Below are 14,596 nucleotides of genomic sequence, written 5' to 3'. Positions count from 1 at the left end.
CCATATCTAATGGAATAAAACAAGAGGTGTTAACAAAAAAAAAAATTAGTACCTTCCCTAGTTCCGCGATATGATAGACCCGGTGTTACCTGTCATAGTGATCATCTAGGAGCCACCATCGTACATTTTTTCACAAATACACCATATTATGAGCCATTCCTAACAAATATGAGCCATTCCTAAGCAAATACTAGGCATATGTAAGATAATAGAATGCATTTCCTAAGCAAATACTAGGCATATGGAAGACAATAGAATGCATTTGCTAAGCAAATATTAGCCATTTCAACACATACATATAAAATTTCACATCTAGGGTTCCAACAAATCTATGGTTCAAACACATACATACATGAGGCTATGAATTTCAACACATACACTACAATGTAGATTCCACTAACCAAAATTTGAAATCTACTTTCCATGTATAAATCGAATTAAATCGGAGGAAATATTGGATGAATCAAAGGGAACCGAAGGGGAATACCTTAAGGAATGGATGGGGAAGGATTTGGCCGGTCAGATACGTCGATTTCTTGGACAATTTGGTGGTGGTGGGGGGGGGAGGAGAGGCGGCCGGTGGCGACGGTTCCGTGGCTCCAGAGAAGAAAAGAAGAGGGAAGAAGAAGATGGTCAGGCTGGGGCGGGTTCGGGCGCCACACATGCAAGTGTGGCGGCGCTCGCAAGGCCGCCACACAAAAGGGTTAGTCCAGTGAAATAGTTTGGCCAGAGGGTCATTCTTATTTTCGTCAAAAATCTGCTTCATCCCTGGGTCCCACTAGAGCGTACATTTTTTCGCACACGCACCGGCTGCGTGCGGGCGGGAATCCCAAAATTTCTAGAACCACGGGCGCGAGCGGGGACACTAAAAATTACCATCAAGTCCCCACCGCATCCCTCAAACCCTTGCATAGTTCCTCCTCCGCCGCCACCGACCTCTTCTCTCCCCCGCGCCCTGCCCTGCCCCGCCGCGCTTCTCTCTTCTCTTCTTCCCTTCCAGGTCCAACCTTCCTCCCATGGCCAGATCTGCTATCGTCGCGTCTCCTTGACCTGGCGGACCCCGCCGATGCGCCGCGGTGGCTCGGGATCTGGCGCAGCAGAGCGTCCGCCCCATCCCTCTTTACCTTGCCACCTCTCCACCATCTCTCTCCTGTCTGCCTAAGCCTAACCAATTCTCACCGGCGTCTCCCTCTTTGTCGCCTACGGGAGCAGCACCCTAGGCGGACGACCAGCATAATCGACGCTGCCGCCGGTCTCACCATCGACGACGCCGTTGAACGTCCCCAGCCTCTCCATTGACGACGCCGAAGGCAGTCGCGAATCAAGCAGGAGGCCTGTTTCGGCCAGGAGTTGGCTGAGTTCCTCGTCGGCTACTTCCAGGATCCGGTCACCAACTTGTAGAGCTGGTTCAAGATCTACGGCAAGTTTCTGTAGAGGGTTTCCTGCCATCTTCGGTCCCTGCGCAGCTATTCAGCGAGAGAGGAGGATAAGGGAAGTAGAGTGTACCTTCCGGGCCTCTTAAGGTGAATTATGTCCCAACTCTTTCAGCACCTGTCGATGTAGATGTATCCAAGATATTTTGTCCACGTATGATTTCGATGAATGCACAAAAGTTTTAGAACTGCGGCATAGTTTGTTTCATATCTACCATGCACAAAGGTACTTGCCATGCATAGGGTTGTTATTCATGATTTGAATGCATCATACCTGTAATACCCCTTTTGCACAAAACAAATGTTTTAAATGAATGACCTTGTGAACTTTATCCTGATTAGTCTAGCCAAATATAAAGAGCTGCAAGATAGGTCCTTCCACAGATGTATGTCTATCATTGCTATTAGATATTGTTCCATGCATATCTATTCATACAGTTGCTTAACTCTCAAGGCATCTAACTGAAATATATGTAATGCACATGCCTACAGCAATGGAGCAACACAATGATAGATGGTGGGATCCGCCGGTGCTCATGATGGAAACCAAGCAATTTCGAATTGGTGATGGCAGAGAGTTCAGTTCTATAGGGGAGGTCAGTTACATCAACAGTTAGCATTTCTAATTTTCTTTTTTTTTTTTCTGCAAGATACTCTTTGAAATGATGTTGTGCAGGCAATTGAAGCCGCGAAGCTTCTCAAAATGGCATCAGGGACTGTACCTCCAGCCATGGTGATGTCGCATTCACCTCCAGTGCAGCCTCAAGTGCCACCAGCACTAATGCAGGCTCAAGTGCCACCAGCACCAATGCAGCCTCAAGCCCCAATGACGGCCCCCTCATCTCTGATGCAGCCTTCGCTGATGATGAATCCTCAGTTACCAATGATTCAACCTCAGTTTGGAATCGTGCAACATCCCTTTGTATCAATGCAGCCTGCCTTGGCAATGATGGGGTGTTCACCAACGCAGTTACAGATGGATGGGCGTTCTGGGTCAAACTGCGTACTTCAACCCAATCCGGTAAATACAGTAAGATTCTCACATATAAATGATCTGGCTGCATTATATTATATGGTACATTGGCATGTGTATTAACTGCATCTTGTTTGTGTTGCAGATACAACATCACTCTCAGACACCCCAACATCCACCAAGTACGTTGACATGGAATCTAGGTGGAAAGTTAGTGTTCGTTCGTGGATCATGGGATAATTGGTCTCGCATGTAAGTTCATTTCCTGTAACCTGTCTACAATCAAATGCTGAATCGAGGGATACGTTCACCATCCGCCATAAGTTTCTGCAGGTTTAAGGATGAAATGGCTAGAATAGTAACTTGCATTCATATGTTCTGTGAATTGCTAACATGACAAAGTGTGAAGCAATAAAGTTTGTGCTACTATCTTTATTTATGTCGTTTAATGTATGTACTGCAGGTACTATGCATCACCATATGAAGGTGGGCATCGTTGTTCATTAAGTATCCAGCCTGGTGTGTACATCTACCGATTCGTAGTAGATGGAATAGAGCAACTCAACCCATCACTACCATACCACGATGATCAAATGGGCAACAAGTTCAACAAGCTTATTGTTCCGGTGAGTGCTAAGATCCTATGCTTTCTAACTTCTTTTTAATCTGAAAAGCTGCAGTCATTATGCACATATACCCTGGTTTTTAAGGCGTCTGTAAGGTGTCGCTTAGGCGTCAGGGCGCCCTGTGCCATCAAGGCGTCAAGCTCGCCTTAGGTTCGCCATAGACAGAGGTGGTCCAGCTTGAGCAGGAATCAGAGAAGGAGGGAATCTGGAGCCCAAAGTAAGGGAAAAGAGAGGGGGGAGAGAGAGAGAGAGAGAGAGGAGCAGACCAGTACACATGAATCTTTTCTATCTGCCCTACACTGCTATCTTTTTTCCCGTGCCTGCTTGCTCTTGTGTACCTGTGGTGATACTTTGCCTCTGTGCCTCTCTTTAAGTAGTAGTAGTAGTAGTAGTAGTAGTAGCTGCTGATACTTGTTAGCTGCTGGTCCCTGGTAGCTGCACTGCTATTTGGAGGTTAGCTGTTTGACATAGCTGCTGCTTGAGGCTAGCTGCATGTCTGTTAGCTAATTAAAATATTTGAGGCTAGTTCCTAATTTGTTGATTAAAATAGTTGATACTGTTCTAAGGCGTCACCTTGCCTTATTCTTTAAGTGCTTAAAAGTTGAAAAGGTGCCTGAGCGCTTTAGATCCCCTTACCGCCTTAAACCATGACATATACTTTAGTATTGTAGCGATGCAAGTAAATATTTTATAACACAACAGTGAGGTGGTTACACAATAAGAAGCATCATTGCCCATTGTTTTTGTTCAAACAAAACAAGCTAGTAATTTTTTTCTTAAGATTGCTGTTAGAATTGTGTTTACCTAACAGTAAACTGTGAATTTGAGTTTATACCAGGGATGGTAGATCCAACCTGAAGTTGCGTTATATTATATGTTATATTGACATGTGTATTAGCAGATGCAACATCGCTCTCAGATATCCCAACAACCTTCAAGTACACCGGTGATCCGCCCGCAAATAGTGGCATGTGGAGTTAATGGACGAAATGAGAAGCTGCTTGGAACGTCCTCCAGGATTCTCCATGGGGAAGCGTCTTCCAGCACTACTTCACCTCAGGAGCCACCAAAGGGTCTGAAAGAAGCAACAATGACATGGAACCTGGGTGGAAATCAAGTGTTCGTTCGTGGATCATGGGATGGTTGGGCGAACATGTAAGTTAATTTCTTGTAACCTCAAGTTGATTAACATCTACAATCATATGCTAAATTGAGGGATACGTTCACCATCCGCCACAAGTTCCTGTAGGCTTAGGGATGAAATGGCTAGAACAGTAAAATAACTTGCATTCATATGTCCTGTAGGCTAATAGGACAAATTGTGAAGCAATAAAAATTGTGCTACTATCTTCATTTATGTTGTTTAATATATACTGCAGGCACTATGCATCACCATATGAAGGTGAACATCGTTGTTCATTAAGTATGGAGCCTGGTGTATACCTCTACAACTTTGTAGTAGATGGAACGGAGCGATATAACCCATCACTACCATTCCAGCCTGACCAAGTCGGCAACATATTCAACTTGCTTATTGTTGAGGTGATTGCCATTTGCCAATATCATATAGTTTCTAATTTACTTTTAATCTTTCAGCCATTATGCACATACTTTAGTATTGTAGTGTTGCAAAAAATATTTGATAACAGAGCAGTGAGGTAGATTTATCTTATATTGCTGTAGTAAACTTTGAATTTGAGTTTATACCAGAGATGGTCGATCCAGTCTGAAATTACTGTGACCCGAAGTGAATAATCCCTTACAAGCCTGTTAATCTCAGAAAAAATAAAACATGGAGAAGTCAGAACTTACTTTGTAGCTCCCACATAACCTAAAAATGCACCTATAGAACCATTTAAGATCAGAGCTGGCACCATCTTTAGCACATTGCTTATTTGCTTGCTGCACATAGGAGTCTGTCTGTTAGCTTTATCATATTGTTTAATAACTAATTTTAATTTCTTCTGGTTGCTTCTGTAACAGGATAAACTACCTGAGTTCGTTATCGATGGGGCAGTATCTTTGCCAATTTTTCTGAAAGATCCTAAAAATGCCCCTGTAGAGGCATTCAATTTCAAAGCGTGCACTACGGCAGAATTTGGTAGCATTGATCCAAGTGTTACCATGTATCCTGTAACAAGCACAGGAACGATACTCTTGAACAGTTTTCTTGCTCATGCTGTTAAAAACTTCCGCAAAGGGTTATGTTGGAAAGGCGAATTCAAGAAAGAAGATATGATAGTTATAGATGGCGTTCTTTGTAGAATAAATAAAAACCCTGGATATTCTATTTGTCTTTCGTACCTAATTCTTGATCTGGATCAGATCATAAAGCATCTTCTCTCTGAATTCAAGAGTTTTCCAGAACCCCCTCCTTACATTGCTCATCTGGAGAATGTTCTTAAGAATCCACCTGCTGACTTCGATTCAAATCCAGATTCAAGAGAAAGTTTCTTCAAGAAAATGACATCTAATGCTGCACTTTCTACCGATGCTGCTAGGATGATGGTGCTGATTAACATGGATCAGTATTTAGATGGTAATGGCTTGAAGGCAACAGTAAGGGAAAGGCCAAGTATTGATCCTGATTTTGATCCCGTGCTAGATGAGTTGAAATACCCACCTTCGCTGAAACCACCGGCTACCAATCCCAACCAGGTAGAGCCTGAGTGGGTTGACATTGCACACTCTGACACACTATTTGATGATATCTACTGGGATGGAAAACCGAAGATTGGGGAGCGGTATACTGCAACCTGTCTTAACATGATAAAACATCTCAGGCATTTTTTTGTCCATTCACCTGGAAAAACAATGGTATTATTTTCCCTTGCTATTTTATGTTTTACTTGTTAGCGTTGGTTGAATTCTAAAAATGCTATATTTCGTGGCAGAGAAATGGCGTTCAAGTCCTTGAAAGTTACAGAGAATTAGATCTCATGATCTCATATTATTACAAGGATATATTGGCAGATCTTTTGGACTGTATTAGGGAGCTATGTGAGAAAGATTCGTGTCATCCTCTGTAAGCAACAGTTGTCTTCATGTTGGTTCTTTGGTGTATTGATCATGTTCTTTCATGTCCTTAATGAACTTCGTTCACATACTGCAGACTGAAAGCTTTGTGGGAGCTGTACTCCGAAACTGGGAAGTTATTTGAACAAAAATGAGAGGTACTATTTGACCAGTGTCTCATCTCCAAGTTATGGTATATATACATGTTACAGGTTTAACTCGCTAAGTCCAACTTCCATTCCAGGAGGCATTCATGAATGTATTGCGATAGCTTCCGATCCAACAGGCGCTTTATGGTTGTTTCAGTGTTCACGAGCAGGAATTCTTCGAAGAGAAGGTCATTGTGATACATAGAAGAGAAGTTCAGAAAAATGAGGGTGGAGGATCCCTGGCTTGGCTACCAAGTGACATATCGTCCGAGGCTGCTGACCGGAAATTCTTGTTGACTAACCATGGGATACAATGCTGGAGCATCTCACTCTTGCATGACAACAATGTAAAGAAAACAGCGTTTCAGGAAATTGTTGGTAGTGATGGGGAGCTGGGCATACAAAAGGACATAGCTGGTCAGAAGAACATTTGGACATGCAGATAGATGAGCATGGGAAGGAGTTCAGCATTCTTGTCGCTACCTTGTGCAAAGATCGGGTTAGCGGGTCAATCTACACTTAGTATTATCTTCTGACAAATGCTTCAGGTGATAATCCCTAAAGCTCGAGTGGAGGATGAAGATTCTTTGTTCTCCATGACGCTTAAAACTGGTGGTAAACCTTCTGACTCAGTGATCATCCTATCAGGTGATGGAACAGCAACGGTAGCCATCTATTGGAGAGGTTCTACCCGAGTGTCAATTTGATCTGCGTTGGGACGCTGGAAAGGTTTGTGCTGCTTCCATCATTGCATCTGCTGAGGACAGAGATGAAGGAGCTTGGGTTGTTCTGACAGAAAAGGCAGGAGTCTGGCAATACCTGAAAAGGCTGTATTAGTTGGCAGGGTTGAGCCTCCAGAGCGCAGCTTATCATGAAAAGGTAGCTGTAATGAAGTGGTTGCTGAAGAGAAAAAGGAGAAGTCAGACATTCAGCGGCAGTGTTGTTCCCAGAAGATATACCTCTGTGGCTTGGAGTTCTGGAGTTCTGTGGCAAGAAGCTTGGGTCCAAGTTGTTGGTATTCCACCTCGGATGTGTGCTTAGTCAGTGTTTGCTCAAGTGGCGTTAATATTTGGCCTGCTTTGTGGACGTGGATTGGGCTGGTCTCTTCAAAAGCTTCTATGCAAATGTCCGTCTGCAGATTGCTTGTAGAGACCCTTCGAAGATTCGTATGGAAAGAATGGTAGTAATATGTAAGAAGATGTACATCTTGGAACTGTAAGTGGAAGGTTTTGTTCAGACAATTACTGGGTATGAAGACGATGATGATCAAGACGATGATGATGATGAGGAGTTTGATGGTCTTCGTGAAGATCTTGAGGGTTCTGATAGCCAGGCTAACCCACCTCCCCCTTCAAGCACCCCCATGGATACATCCAATACCCTTGGCCCTGGTACTACCGCTCGTTCTACCCTTTCTGGTCATAGAACTGTTTACCTACTTGAAGACCCAGTTGATGTGGAAGGGCAGATTGACCTAGCACTGTTGCTTCTCAGCCTTTGGATCTTGTTCTGAATAAGGCCATGTATGAGGATGAATTCAATTCCTATCTTCAGTCTGATATGAGTGAACAGGTGGACAATGTTGTGGTGAATTCTGTCATGGATGCTGTCCCTGTGGCTACCAATTACCCTATTGCTGATACGTCTGCTGTTGTGGTGATTTCCCCCATCCCTACTGAACCTAAAGTGGATATCTTCATGTCTGAAATGGATTTCTCAAAAATACTGGATTTTTCAGCTGCTAACAGCTCGGTGCAGAAGATGTACTGCTCAAGATTGTTGGATGCAATGAACCAAGATTCTGATGATGATGTGGAGGCAGTCGAGTCCGCGCAAATGATTGGCCAGCTAAAGTCCGGATTCTAAAACTTCAGGTGAATTGTCTTAAACAAAAAAAGGTCAATAGGTCATGCTGTACTTCTGTTTTCTAATCAATATTTGCCTCCAGACTTTAGCTTAAAAATAAGCCATGTTCTTGCAATGTTTCTCGTTACATGTGATCCCATTGTTAGTAGGGCTAGGAGCTGAAAATATACCCAGGCATCGATCTGCATCTGTGTCCTCATGTCTTTGTATGTTCCATATTTACTTCCAAGCTCAAACTTCTAGAAAGTTGCAGTGTTTTGTTTTACTTATCTTTAATGAAAGTATATTCAAGCTGTACAAAAGAGGATAACCCTTGATGGAATGTAGGTGGATGTGTTGTCTTTGTCTGAGGAATCTGTAACAGATAGCTCACCTAATTAGTTTTACTTTTCTTTACTTACAGGAAGAGATTGTTCAACATGGTCCAGACTATGCACAGGACAAATAAAAAGGCAAGCTGCTTCACCCAACAAAACTGATCGAGATGTGCATGAAGAGAGATCGAGAGCTTTCTCTCAAAGCTTTTGAAGTGTTTGCCTGGACAAGCTCCTCATTCCGAAGCTCCAACAGAGGCCTTCTAGAGAACTGCTGGATGAACGCAGCCAACCAGGATGACTGGGTCCAGCTCTCACAGGCATCCATTTTGGAAGGCTGGAGTGATGAAGTCATCCAAGAGAGTTGCTTGAAGGAATGGTCCTCTTCAACGCCTCCAGGCTGTGTTATAGTCCCAGACCCGGTGGTGTTTGACGGTACATTTGAGGAGGTGCTACCTGCGAGGAAAGAGGATGTGTATGCGAGAGGCCTGAATGGCAAATGCTTCTCGGTGGAGGAATTGCTACCTGCGAGGAAAGAGGATGTGTACGTGAGAGGCCTGGAGGGCAAATGCTTCTCGGTGGAGGAATTGCTACCTGCGAGGAAAGAGGATGTGTACGCGAGAGGCCTGGAAGGCAAATGCTTCTCGGTGGAGAAATTGCTGATGCAGACGATGTTTTCCTGGATGCTGGTAAACTGATGATAACGGCAGTGGTAAAGGGCAAGGAGCTATCATACACTGAACCGGCAGATGAACCTGTGCGGATGTACTCATGATAATGTCAGAGGTGAAGTAGACTTGCAGGGGATGTGTCCAGATCTGTATTTGTACTTTGTGATGGCTATCAAGTACTCAGATTTGGTTTAATATAAAGTGTAGAAAATATTATTTTATGGACATACATAGTTTTCATATTATTTTACGTATTATTTCCATCACAATATTGGTGCTCAGGAGCCTATGTTGCATCCCTACTTTATCCTCCGAGTTCAACAAATCACTTGATCGATATTTTTGTAGTATAGATATTGACACTTGTGGGTGTTTTGTATTAAGTGCTCCTGATTACACTTTGCATATAGTTGCCTTCTTTTGAAGCAAACCAGAGCAAGTTTACTTCAATGCTCTGCTTCCTTTTGATAGTCATGAAGATTATAAATGAAAATTTGAAATTATTTGCTAATTGGATGATCGTAGCATAATATTTATCCACTTCTTTGCTAAAGTATGAGAGGCTAAGCATTTTTCATGGACAATCAGCTCTTTGTGTATGGCTCTGGAATGAAATGGGACGTGGCACTGTTGACATGCCAGTTCATAGTTGTGAAGGGGCAGTTATGCTCTTTTTTTTCCTATTTGTTCTGATCGGTAGTGTGATAGAGCAGTTAGGTACTTTATTATTTTCTTCTTTCTTCTGCTTATGATCGGCCAGTCCACCAGGGAGTGTCCGCTCTTGTTTCTGTCGTTGGATGGACGATCTATGGTTGAGATCGTTTGGATCACTACCTCTCCCCTTTTTATATTAGAGCATCTCCAACCGCGTCTTCAAAAGCGGCCCCAAAGGGATTTGGGCCGCGGGGACAAAATTTCGTTCCCAGCCGCGCGCTCCAAAGCCCTTTCCGTCCGGCGCGGTCCAATACGGTGTCCAGCGTCCCGAGCTCGTCCCCGCTCTACATGGGACATTTCGGGCACACCGAACACAACTAAATGCGAGGCGGGGAGACGTGGGCCCGACGCATCAGCGACTCACGAACGAAGCGTCGTAGCTTTGCCTCAATGGTCACGAATTACCTCGTTCCTAGTCCGGTTCTTTCTTGTATGGCAGTACATCCATCGTAGCATGCACATCTCCGCAACACTCATTTGTTGTATGTGCTGTTTTTTAGTGAGTCACCATTTTGCCATATAGCATTGTCGGTCTGACTGTCGTCCTATAAAACTTACCTTTTAGCTTTTGTGGGACCTTCTTGTCACATAGGATATACTAGATGCTTGCCGCCACTTCATCCACCCTGGCTTGATCCTATCGCAAACATCCTCGTCGATGTCACCATTACTTTGCAACATTGATCCCAAATGTCGGAAGGTCTCCCTCTTAGGCACTATCTGTCCTTCTAATCTGACATCTGACATCTCCGTCTTGGCCACCAACACTACTAAAGCTGCATCGCATGTACTCAGTCTTGGCCCTGCTAAATCTAAACACCTTTGACTCCAACGTCTGTCTCCATAGCTCTAACTTCATATTCACGCGATCCATGGTTTCATCAGTAGCACCACATCATCAAAGTGCATACACAAAGGAATATCTCCTTGTATATCCTTGGTCACCTCATCCAGCACAAAGGAAAACATGTATGAGCTTAAGGCCGACCCTTGATGTAGACCTACCGTGATTGGGAAGGCATCAATCCCAAGAGAACCTCGCTCTAATACCAATTGAATGTATCGTGGCGCGACTAGAGGGGAGGGGGGGGTGAATAGGCGCTATACCAATTTTAGTCCTTTTTCAGCTTTAGGCGATGCGGAAGCAAATGTGACAACTTTAACAAGTACGATGATCCTAATATGATGCAATGCAAGGGAAACAATAGGAACACAAAGAGAGCAAGTATAAAGGAAACGAGACAACCGAGCGGACGGTAGCAGAGACGAGACACGATGTGTTTACCGTAGTTCCTCCCACAAAAGGGAGTACGTCTGCGTTGAGGAGGTGTGGACCACTAAAGTTCTAACAGCCACGAAGGCTTCACCTTGTTCCTCGTGAAAACCCCACAAAGGATTCTTCACCTCTCCATTATCAATGCCGGTCGAGGCGGCGGTTCCTTCACACGAGGTTGGGGCCAGCAACACAACAACCCGAGGATCCCAACACCCTATGGGACTAGTACAACACCAAGTTATTCTCCATAGGGGCTCATCACAAGAGATCCCACAAAAAGAACCCTAGATACAAGATCCACCAAGGACTAGGTGGGATTGACGAATTCTTTCTTGGTGAATGTGTAGGTCGGGACCTCCTCCTCCACTTCTCAAAGTATGGGCTTGATTTGTTGGATGGGGAGGGCGATCCTCTAGATTTGAGCTCAGCAACAATGGAGGAGAGAGAGTGGAGAGGATCTAAATCGAGGTGGGGAAGAAGACCCCCTTTTATAGGGGTCGACGAATCCAACTGTTATCTTCAGATCCCACACAACTGGTACTACCGCTTTCTCGAGCGGTACTGCCGCCTTAGGGTAAACACAAGCCTTCGGCGAAGGACACGTGGGGTACAACTGGTACTACCGGTGCTAGTACCATCAAGGTACCGACATGAGTTTTGTGTACCCTGGACGCCTCGTCGATTTCAGTGCGGTACCATCCTGGTACCTCCACACATTTTTCTTAACCAGTACCAAACCGGTACCTGGTCGGAACTACCACGTTTCACCATCAAGGGTGACTCAAGCGGTAGTGCTGGTTGGGGTACCGTCAAGGTACCGGCAAGTATTCTGTGTATTTTTTCCCAAAAGGCGGTATCGCCAGCGGTACCTCGACCGGTACTACCGGTCCCAGAAGGGTGCGGTAGTACCGCCAGCGAGGTTCCAGGCTCACATGTAACTGGTGCTGGTAGCTGTAGCGGTACTACAACAACCAACACTGGTACAACCGGTTTAGCAGAAACCCGTTTCTTTTCTACACCACTCCAACCACGTCGACTCGCGACACAAACACAAAACCAGAAGATCTATCAACTACTATCTTGATTCTTCTGGTCTTGAGGTGTTCAAGTAGAACACAGTGTACCTATAAATCATCAAGGCAACTATGCACACGGTGAAATACATTCTAGTGTTGTTATAAAAAACACAAAACAATACGATGAGACTTTGCTCTTTCAACTATCACCTGGGCGAACACTTGTCACAACACGATCGTACATATCTCTGATGAGGGTAATGTATTTTGTTGGGACTTTGTGTTTCTCCAACACCCACCACATGACCATCCTTGGTATCTTGTCATATGTCTTCTCCAAGTCGATAAAGATCATACGTAGGTCTTTCTTTTGCTCCCTATTGAAAGAACATCTCTCATAATTATGTTTTGTGTGTTTGATGACAACATATGTGATGAGGGGGCGGAAATTCCGGCCCCAACTAACACCGGAATTTCCGGCCCTAAAAGTCTGCAACAGCTACAATTGGTGGTGGGGGGGGGGGGTATAAATACCCCCTTCTTCTTCCAACTCAAGCTGCTCATTCCGGATCAAGTTCATCCACCATTAGAGCCACACCAAGAAACACAAGATTCACTAGATATCCTCCTCCAACCATCCAAAGTTCTTGATCTTTGGAGAATCGAAGGAGAAGACCCTGATCTACACCTTCACCGAAGCGATATACATTTCCCCCTCATTTTCTTGAGGGCCCCTTTGCTAGTGTTCCTCTTTGGAAATCCTAGAGGTTTGTGGTTGATTTGTTGTTTTTACAGATATTGGGAGCCTCCAATTCGGTTGTGGATGTGTGCCCCAAGAACTTTGTAAAGGCCCGATTTCCGCCTCGAGGAAATCCCTTAGTGGAAGTGGGCTACGCCTTCATGGCGTTGCTCACAGGAGACCTGAGTGAGGCCTTTGTGGCGACCAAACCCCTCCAAACGTAGACGTACTTCCCCTCAAAAGGAAGGAACTACGGGAATCATCTATGTGTCTCCGCGTGCTCCACTTTTGGTTACCTCTATCCTTAATATCTCTATTATATCTTGTCTAGCTATATCTTTCTTAGTTGTAGATCTTGTCATATAGGTAAATTCACATAGTTGCATATCTAGAGAATTTACCTTTGTGTCAAGCCTAAATTGAAAAAGAACTAAAAGTTGGTTAGCACCTAATCACCCCCTCTAGGTGCGGCATACGATCCTTTCAATTGTTATCAGAGCCTCGACTCTTATTTCGGGCTTAACCGCCTAAGAGTATGCCGGATGATGGGCCTTCGGAAGGGGCCGCAAAGCCGACCTCCATGGAAGATCTCAAGTTGATGGAAACATCATTGAGATCCTTCATGGAAGCTAATATGGAAAATATGAAGACATATTTTCGGGGCTTATAAAACTGACCCCTCCCGCCATTCCCGTCGTAGAGGAAAAGGACAAGGACTATTTAGATGAGGGACATACTTCGGGCTCACCCTCTACTATAAAGCCCTTGGATGGTTATCACTTAGACAAAATTAAAACCTCCAATGCTACTCCTAAAGCGAGTGTCGATGAGAGCTACAATGCCGTTCCTCCTCCTTTCCGCTCTCCCAATATCCCGGTTCCCCACCCTCATATAAACAATAGGGGTGATCCACCCAAGTTTAATGTTGAAGATTTTAATAAGTGGCAATTTGAGTTTCGCTCTCATGTATGCAGTGCCTCCAGTGAGCTTTGGAGAATAATTGTTGAAGGTTTCAAGCCTTACAACCCCGACAACTTGAATAGAAGAGAAGAGGTTGATAACCAACTCAATTCCACTGACTTGAACATGATTCAACAAGTTGTGGGGACAAAAAACTTGGCTTATGTTCGAAACTTCACCACCGCCAAGGAAGCTTGGGAGGGTTTGTCTGTAATCTTTATGGGAAGTGAAAGCATGCAGAGAAACAAGTATAGTGCTCTTCGGAACCAAGCCGAAGGGTTCATGAGGTTGCGAGATGAAGATCATCATGAGATGTATAGAAGGCTTATCACCATTGCCGATGCCTTTCGGAATGTGGGTGCCCAACATATTGATGACTTTTGGATCAAGGACAAGTATATTGATTGCATGATGCCTTATGATCCCATTGATGTCAAGAGTCTCCTTGGAAGAGAAAGCTATCCTAAGCTAACCTCCTATCAAGTGGTGCACGAGATGCAAGCTCTCAAGGTGGCCGAACAAAACTCTCAAGATTCTCGGAATCGTGCTATAGGGATGGCGAGAGGTACAAATCCTGCTTTGAAGGTAAATACGGTGGAAGAGGTGGACAATCAATAACCATATAGGACCTCTTGGAGCATTCCTATCCAGAGGATTTTGAATACCACTACCATGACCATATGGCATTTCATGCAAGAACCTTTTGGGTTGATCCATCCAAAGCAAAGAAAAAATCAAGAGAAACTACTGATGACCCACAAGTATAGGGGATCGCAACAGTCTTTGAGGGAAGTAAAACCCAAATTTATTGATTCGACACAAGGGGAGCCAAAAAATATTTATA

General features: G+C 44.3%; 1 protein-coding gene across 2 annotated transcripts; it reads left to right on the top strand.

Annotated features, from left to right (window-relative positions):
• The first annotated feature begins 1,073 nt into the window (after positions 1–1,073).
• On the top strand, positions 1,074–8,856 carry LOC124699997. 2 transcript variants are annotated; one of them, XM_047232203.1, is made up of 12 exons: positions 1,074–1,523; positions 1,926–2,029; positions 2,110–2,454; positions 2,552–2,658; positions 2,870–3,032; positions 3,934–4,187; positions 4,412–4,574; positions 5,016–5,849; positions 5,927–6,057; positions 6,145–6,205; positions 6,292–8,070; positions 8,466–8,856. In XM_047232203.1, the coding sequence occupies exons 2-10, from the start codon at positions 1,928–1,930 to the stop codon at positions 6,200–6,202; spliced, it is 2,157 nt and encodes a 718-aa protein (XP_047088159.1). In that variant the 5' UTR covers positions 1,074–1,523; positions 1,926–1,927; the 3' UTR covers positions 6,203–6,205; positions 6,292–8,070; positions 8,466–8,856. The 2 variants fall into 2 exon arrangements, with proteins under 2 accessions (XP_047088159.1, XP_047088158.1); XM_047232202.1 differs by having other exon boundaries at positions 3,931–4,187.
• The last annotated feature ends 5,740 nt before the right edge of the window (positions 8,857–14,596 follow it).

Source organism: Lolium rigidum, chromosome 3, assembly GCF_022539505.1.
Source record: "Lolium rigidum isolate FL_2022 chromosome 3, APGP_CSIRO_Lrig_0.1, whole genome shotgun sequence".
Lineage (NCBI taxonomy): Eukaryota > Viridiplantae > Streptophyta > Magnoliopsida > Poales > Poaceae > Lolium > Lolium rigidum.
The sequence above is the reverse complement of the archived record's forward strand: the minus strand, read 5'-3'. Positions and strand labels throughout refer to the sequence as shown.

Coding starts and splice junctions, on each gene's coding strand:
- LOC124699997 (XM_047232202.1), top strand. CDS start 1,928: ATGGAGCAACACAATGATAGATGGTGGGATCCGCCGGTGCTCATGATG. Junction 2,455..2,551: donor GCGTACTTCAACCCAATCCG/GTAAATACAGTA, acceptor TTTGTGTTGCAG/ATACAACATCACTCTCAGAC. Junction 4,575..5,015: donor TCAACTTGCTTATTGTTGAG/GTGATTGCCATT, acceptor CTTCTGTAACAG/GATAAACTACCTGAGTTCGT.